Raw genomic sequence first — 8,337 nt, forward strand, 5'->3', positions numbered from 1 at the left:
AGGCTGAACACAAACACAGATTGCACGTAATTTAAAATATTCATTCCAGATGCCATATTACTGCACACTTGCACATGAACAATTACATCAGCACTTGTGCACATGTCTTTGCACTCCTCTGGCAATAAGGTTTATTCAATTGCAGTTGTGCAAATGCCAGGCCTGCACAGGAAGGACGGGGAACAGAGAGCTTGGGAGAGTTTACCAGTCTAATGTGCAAGGGAGTAAGCAGTGAGTGATGGAGTAAGCCAGGTAGGGTTGAGGTAATCCATGGATGGATATGTTGACTAAGAGAAGGAATGTAAAGAGAGAATTACTTAAAGTGTATAGCCACCCCACATAGAGGTGCTGTGCCTAGAGGTGGGTATTGATCAATGGTGGTTGAAGGGGGCACAAGTAGCAAGGTTAAATGCCTTGTCAATTAGGGCGAAGGAGTGGAAAATATTAATATTTGGTTTATTTATTGTGAATTTAAAAATGGAACGTTTAGGCCAAATAAAAAGTGAATTGAATTTGCTAGCTTATTAGTTCCATTTTCAGTTTGGTATTTCTAAGTAACTAAACGCTCTGTATACATGAAAGTGGTGTGTGGGTGGAAGAAGTGCCCTAAAATCATCTCTCACTGTTCACTATAATTAATAGTTAGAACAGAGCTTACTTACAAAGGGCCAAGTGACAGCATGCTCAAATGAAAGAGATGTATAGCCATGGGGCATTGTAATCTCAATCTTTTATTTCAATGTTATGATTACACATTTTCAATGTTATGATTAAAACAGTAAGCATTTCGCCACTTGTCATTCAATTACTATGCATTTGCAGGTTTAAGCTAATGTCATTATCTCCTAACAATACGACAATTACTCAAACAATACCTCCATAGCAAGAAAAAATAGACTCCTTCATACATTAAGATCAGTGAAGTGTGCAGCTAGAAAGGAGGGTGATTTGATGGGAATCCGGAGGTTCGAGAAGTACAGTGGATAACTTCTTTGTTGGATTGTAGACAATCATTCTCAGCTGTTTCAAACCACGGTTCCTCTGCTTTGGGCATCCTGTGAAGGGATGTAGCAGCTTGCCGTGCTTTTGAGTCAAACAACCACCCACAGATTTAGGATCAATGTAATTTAGGGCTGAGGGGAAGTCTTTAAAGTTTCTTGGCTCATCAAAGCATCTTAACTACGAATATAGAAAATGAACATTGTATGATGGGAATGTGCAGCATCATTCATATGCTCAAGCAAAGCTAAGGTAGCATAGACGTCCTCCTCTACTGAGCCTGTGTGTTTTATTCCTCTACCAATCTTCTTTAGTCTTAGTACAGAGTTGTTTCAATAAATACAACATTGTCAAGCAAGAGATTAACTTTTACTAATGAAACAGGTTTTTTATTAGACAGATTTATGTTTGAATTTGTAAGTGATAAGTTATGTTCAAATCAGCTTTCAATTATGGTTTACAATGCTTTCTTAAAAGTGAAATTAATTAAATGCATGTTTCAGGGATTTATGACATGTATTATCTACTTTTAAACACCAGCACTGACTTGACAATCACTTCTCTCTTCCCAGAATCTCTTCTCCAGACAAAATGAAGATCACGAATCAAACCCTGGTTACTGAGTTCATCCTCGTAGGACTGACGGATGATCCTGCACTCCAAGTGCTACTCTTTGTGCTCTTCCTCATAGTGTATATGATCACCCTACTTGGCAATGTGGGCATCGTGCTGGTGATCAGGATCTCTCCTCTGCTTCATACACCTATGTACTTCTTTCTCAGCTATTTGTCCTTCACCGATGTTTGTTACTCTTCAGCCATCACCCCCAACATGCTAGTCAATTTCCTTCGGGAGAAGAAATCCATTTCACTCATGGGTTGTGCTGCACAGATGTACTTCTTCGCCTCATTAGCAACTATTGAGAATCTCCTGTTGGCGGTGATGGCTTATGACCGGTATGTGGCAATATGCCACCCGCTACTTTATTCAACCATTATGAGAAACAGGTTTTGTTTGCAACTGGTGATCCTGGTGTACATATGTGGATATTCGACTGCTTTGATTCATACAGTATTTACTCTGAGACTCACCTTCTGTGGGTCAAATGTGATTAACCATTTCTACTGTGATGTGCCTCCAGTGCTGAGCCTTGCCTGTGTAAATGCATACCAGAGCAAGGCAGTTATTTTTGCTCTTGCTGTCTTGCTCGGCACAAGCTCTCTTTCTGTGACACTGATGTCGTACATTTATATCATCTGCACGATTCTCAAGATCCGCTCTGCTCAAGGGAGGCGGAAGGCTTTCTCCACATGTGCTTCCCATCTTACAGTGGTGGCGTTGTTCTATGTTACTGTGCTTTTCATCTATCTGAGGCCTCCTTCCAGTTACTCCGAAACACAGAATAAAGTGGTTTCTGTTTTTTACACTGTTGTGATACCCATGCTTAACCCCATCATTTACAGCTTAAGAAATAGGGAGGTGAAGGAGGCCTTGAGAAAAGTGATACATTATAATAGATAATGTACATTGTTTTGTTGTGAGAATTGGATATGCTATTGAGATATTACTTGACCTAAGAAAGGGAATCATAGTTTAGTTTTAGTTGTATTATTCTATAGTGCCAAACTAGCCAGTAGGCACCAGGGCACTAACAAACAAAACAAAGCAAACAAGAATAAATGATTCAAAACAACGCAAATAACACACAAACATGAACACAAAAGAAAAATATCCAGCAATAATGAACTCAAATAAAATGAAACCTACGTAACTATAGATTCACATCAAATCAACCAGAAAACAACTAAGCACAAAATACAGTAAAAATAAAGATTCAATAAAATTCAATAAATCCTACGCATAGGAAAGTCTTTCCAAATGCTCAAAAAAGTGGAAGGTCGCTGCCCCCACAACCCACGAGTACACAGTCTCTGTTATCCTGTGCACACCACTTGTCTATCTCAATCCTCCGGAGAACCTTCAGGTCAGAAGCTCTTAGAACCCTGGGCCCAGTCCTCTGGTGTAGCCATCTTAACATGTTATTCAAAAGGTCCTCCCTTGGTTCGTACCTTGCCAGTTTCTCTACATCTGTAATAATGAACTTTTTTTGTCGTTGACAAACCTTCTTAAGTTCTTATCCATAATTGCAGGCATATGAGCTTTGCCCACTCACAAGCTCCTAGCCATAGCAGATTTTCTTTGGTCCTGGAAGGGCCAGCAGGACATGGAGACGGCTGTACTAACTCACCAACTGCAACAGGCACTATTGATGTTCATCCCTTTGAACGATTGACTTTTCAGTACAATTTGAAAACCGTACTTCTGTATTCACTTAGTTATAAAGATGTTGATTGTTCTTTCCTAATGTAATGTATTATTCAGGGGAATTCCATTATTCCCCTAAAACCTGAGCGAATAAGTCACGACCCCATCATGGAAGACAATAAAGTAAACACAGAGGGTCTATACTCACTCTTGGATTACTGCCAATGTCATCAGCAATATTCTCAGCCATTGATCCAAGATTCAATGACGCCCTTGCCTCTCCTGTTGGTAGAGTGGTTGGACTTAGGTTTTAAACTGCCAGCATTATTGGTGTGGGCATAGTTTTGGAAGCACACAGACACTTTCAAAGGTCTTAGTGCTAAAACACACTCGCTGACTTGAAGATCCTAACTAATCAGTGGTGGAAGACAGAGTTATTTGCAGGCTGACAGAATGGTATGTTTAGACTTCAACTTGACAACCAGTGGAAAATGAATACACTGCCGGAGACAAGCACGGAAAGAGTTAACTTGAGATAAGAGTGATACATTCTAGAGACTACATGGTGCTCTTCACGGAGTAGCTTGAATATGAAACTCTGTCCTATGGGCAACTTGTGCAGACTGAATAGTAGAGGGAGATCTGAGATCTCTATGGTTCATTGTGTACAGTATGGGCAGTCATATTCCATAATAGCTGTAGTCATTTCAATGTTTAACAGAAGACCAAGATTCAATGACTTGCCTTAGCTCATATAAGATATGAGTGTCACTGAAATGGCAGAGGCTCCAAGTTTCTCTGCCTCTAAAGGAAGATTCTGACACTGATTATTTTGGAAACACAAACTTTTTCAATTTGGGGAGCTAGGGGGAGGTTCCTGTCAAGACAGAACCCAATATTTCATGTTAATGGCAGTGGCAAAGTAAGGAAGACTTCACACTTTTCTTAATTTAACTTGTGCCAGTTAACCACCATCCACACTGCCGTTGCACTTGTACACTCATTAAACTGGTAGTCAATTCCACCACTAACTGATAAATACTGAGCCTATCCAGAGAATTAATGTTTGCATTCAAATATAGGGGAAGTGCAGAGTCCTACATGATCTGACAAGTCAATGGCCGGGGCTTGAATACCAAGGGAGGGATAGAGATGGACCAAACCTGCCCATCCATGGAAGTCTAGGCAGCTTGATAATCTGGACCCTCAGCTCAGTGCGCAGGAGGCAGGCAGATGCTTAAGGCATCAGCTTTTGAAATTCAGTGCATGATAGTTCATCATCAAGGGTGGCTTAAATATAAATAGATAATTTTCTGACCAATGGCAATGGCAGGAGTACTTCCATTGGGCTTCCTGTAAAAGGTGATGGAGGAGTGCATTACAAAAACCCTAAAAGACCTGGGCTATCTCCTGCTCTTCCCAAGCCAGATAATGATGTAAAGTTATCTACAGGAACACTATCCTCCTCAGGGTAGTTGGGGATCCTGGTCAAATATTCCTTAAATGCAAGCAGGATTCACAGCTCTGAAGCGCTGACCCTGAAGCTCACAGCGCTGACCCTCAGAGACCTTTGGAGGAAGGCTGTTGCTCACTGCTTGGGTGCATGCCTTTGATTTTAAGAAAGGGGACGTTGTCCGCTGAACATAGTCAAAAAGAATCATTGGAGTAGTGGACGGCCTGTCATCAATGGCTATCTCCTAGCAGAGCAATGGTGCATCCTTAGTCCCACCATTAGCATCCAGTAGTAACAGCTTCTTCTACTCTTATAATGCAGTGCCAGGGGCCTGCGTCTCCAGGACATCACTTAAGGTCAAAGCAACGTTTGTAGAAACATATACGAGGTGTTAAGGTTGAGTCTTCCTGCGTCATCGCACTCTGGCTGCCTTTGCTCCGCCCATGTCCTGTCTCCGGAAATAAACGTGTCTCTGACAATAAATACTTTGGCTGCCCACCCTCTACTAGCAGGCTCCACTTAAGATGTGTATGGTTCAGCCTTGCATAGGAATTTTCTGAGGAGTGAGGACCTGGAGCAAAAACACATGTGGTTCACCAAAACTAAGAAATTAACAAATTCAACAAAACTCTATGTTTGCCATTTGTCCTTTGTCCCTGTGACAACTCAGACTGTTATATGTAGCATTGGCATGATCAAAGTAAACCTGAGCACTCCCTTGAAGACTCATGCCCCCTTCAACTGTGCTGGAAACAGAATAATGAACTATTGGTATTTTAAGACGAACATTCCAAGTTCTTGGTAAGGGCACTTCTTTTTTAACATTCATCTTTATAGCAGCTGTAGTCAAGATGCAGGGCATAGATCAGCATGTGTTATGAGGCTTTTATACTGTGTGAAGTCACCGCTGTAGTAGTCACGGAACACCTAGGATTATCCTTAAATGGTTGCACTGTGCCCCTGCCAAAGGTATTCAGACCAAAGTCTGCAAAAGGAAAAGAAGCATCGATATGAAACAAGGATCTGAAAGAGGGAATATGTGACAGAGACAGCAAGATGGAAGAGATGCACTGAGGCAAGGAATGCTTTGTGATCATGTGGGTAGGTGTCAGTCCTGTTAAGTGGATCCTAGATGGGTATGTCCTAAAGCATTTTTTTAAAAATATGAAATTATTAGCAATGTAATGTTTGGATGCATGAAGTTCTTGATATGTGCTCGGGGAAACCTTTGAGGTTTGATTGCTTATTTGCCGTTTTATGAATTTAAATTTTACATGAGGGCAAAATACAGAATATTAATTCTGGGAGTGCAAAGCCCGAGGGCCACGTATGGCCTATTTATGGATAGGCTGTCTTAAAAGATGAATTTTAGTGGAAAAAAATAGGGGGAGGATTTACAATGGTCTGATATCTATCTATATCGAATATTGACAGCTCTGCACCTTGACAGTGACATGCTACTGTTAGGTATTAGTTCTATTTTCTTTTCATGATTAAAGTTATTTTAATTTCCCAAATTGCATAAGCGAGCTAAGTCATTAATATTATGAACAATGTACACCAACATATATGTAGAACACAGCTAAAAGAAAAGGAAGGCCTTTATATGAGACCATATGTTTTGACTTATGAGATATGAGTTTAGATGTCACGAGGCAGACGCATGTCCCTAGAGAGGATCTAGGACAGTGATTGGGAGCCATTAGTAGCCAAGAGGATAGTGCACACTGGGGGGCGGAGGGGGAGTTTGGCAGAACATGCCAAGGGAACAGAATCTCTATTAGGGTTCGAGAATTCGGAAAACCTTTTGACACTTGAAATGCTGCCACGTTAGGCGCTTAGCTTTATTGCAGAAACTTTTCACATGTGCAGTTATCACTATGGCAAACAACATCATATTTCAGTGCATGTTTACACAAGGGCACGGTGTGCCATAGTTCTTGTCATTTGACTGGGTGTAAAAATCCAACAAAAATATACTTTTATTGCACTTGGGCATTTTTGTCCATGTGCTAATTGTACTTGCACAAATTAAATATGCATGTAATATTGATCTGAATGAGTTTGCCAAGATCACGCACGTTGGTTAAGTGGTGAAGTTTGGTTGTAAGTCCATTGTACAATTCCATCACTTAAAGACACTGTTTGCTAGTTCCTGTTATAGAGAAATGTGAAACTACTTGTGAATGTTTAACTATTAAGAATTAAAATAATACCTTATTTTGTAGGCCAGGTTTGGAAAGTACTTAGATCTCATGGTAAAGCAACATAACCATACTTGTTTCAAACAAATCCTTACGGAAACATGTTATGCAACAAGAGCATGATTGTAGCTTTATTGTATTCATTTAATAAATTAAAGTCTTCCATTACCAGAGTTCTCATTGATGTCACCATATAAACTTCATCCTGGTTTTAATATTGTATTTTGAAGATTTAAGTAAGTTCAACTTCATAAAACATGCACAATGTTCACCTGCTTATAGTCATTGTTTGACACAGACTTGCCAAATGCTATTCATGATCAGACATGAAGCATTGGCATTGGCACTTCAAATTTCTTTAACACACACTGGTCTCTCAGGTCACTTGTCAACTCACTGGGTGTTTGTGTTTCTTTCTTGCTTTTCCGATGTCCTATTCACGATTCAAAGTTAGTACTACAGGCTTGACCTTGCCGCCCAAACTCGGCCGTTCATCCAGTAGAGTCCCTGGTATCCTTGAAACACAATGCAACCTTCTGATGTAGCATCTGGCCTTCTCCGTGTGTCTTTTGCAGCCTATTGGAGACAACAACCTCCGGTAGGGAACTCTTGGGGGTTTCAAGCCACTGCTCTCGTCCCTTGGTCCGTCGCTCTGCTCCAGTAGGTTTGCCTTCATCCTGGAAGTGCTGCTCGTACTTGTGTTCTGTCTTGCTCAGAGTGTGTCTCTAGGTTCTGCCTTTTATCCATGTGAAGAGAGCAAATTGGTATCAGGTGTATGCACTTAAAGTAAAGTTCCTGATTTTGCCTCACCCGATTAACAGGACATGTCCAGTACGATTTATGAAAGTTAGTCTTGTCACTCTCAGTCACCCTCTTCCTCGGCTCAGTGTTTGTGTAAAGGGTGGGGGGTTGGGATCTCAGAGAATCCTAAAAAATAGGATGGGTTAAGGTTAGGTGAACAAAAAAGTGGGGAATACTGTGTCTCACCATCAGCTATCTCACCCAGGTGATCCTCCCACACTGGTCCACGCCCAGGGTCTGGATCCAAAGGCGATGGCCGTGCCCTGGCCAACTGAGAGAGAGATCCCCAGGGACCAGCGGGTGAGACACCCTCTGGTTTCTCACAATGTCTTATTATGGAATACCCTGATGGAAAAAAGAAACCTGTATAAAGATTTTTTCAGAGTCTCTATGAAACAAATGACCACTCAAGAGCGATGGGACCACCTTGTAAATAGTCATGATAAACATTTGATCCTAACAGTAATTAAATTGTGGACTGCAATTCACAAGGACATTCATTTGCATGAGTTGTAAACACAAGTATTACATTATTCCATTTGTTTTTTTCTTTTTACTAACGAAATGTTATGATGAAAATGTTGTTTTACCAAACATATCATTTTAAATAAAAAT

At 40.7% G+C, this 8,337-nt stretch overlaps 1 protein-coding gene across 1 annotated transcript; it reads left to right on the plus strand.

The window, feature by feature from the left end:
- The first annotated feature begins 1,590 nt into the window (after nt 1-1,590).
- On the plus strand, nt 1,591-7,997 carry LOC138514584 (olfactory receptor 5AP2-like). Its single transcript, XM_069630039.1, has 2 exons — nt 1,591-2,509; nt 7,951-7,997. The coding sequence occupies exons 1-2, from the start codon at nt 1,591-1,593 to the stop codon at nt 7,995-7,997; spliced, it is 966 nt and encodes a 321-aa protein (XP_069486140.1).
- The last annotated feature ends 340 nt before the right edge of the window (nt 7,998-8,337 follow it).

This window comes from Ambystoma mexicanum, chromosome 12 (genome assembly GCF_040938575.1).
Source record: "Ambystoma mexicanum isolate Mex_15411 chromosome 12, UKY_AmexF1_1, whole genome shotgun sequence".
Classification (NCBI taxonomy): Eukaryota; Metazoa; Chordata; class Amphibia; order Caudata; family Ambystomatidae; genus Ambystoma; species Ambystoma mexicanum.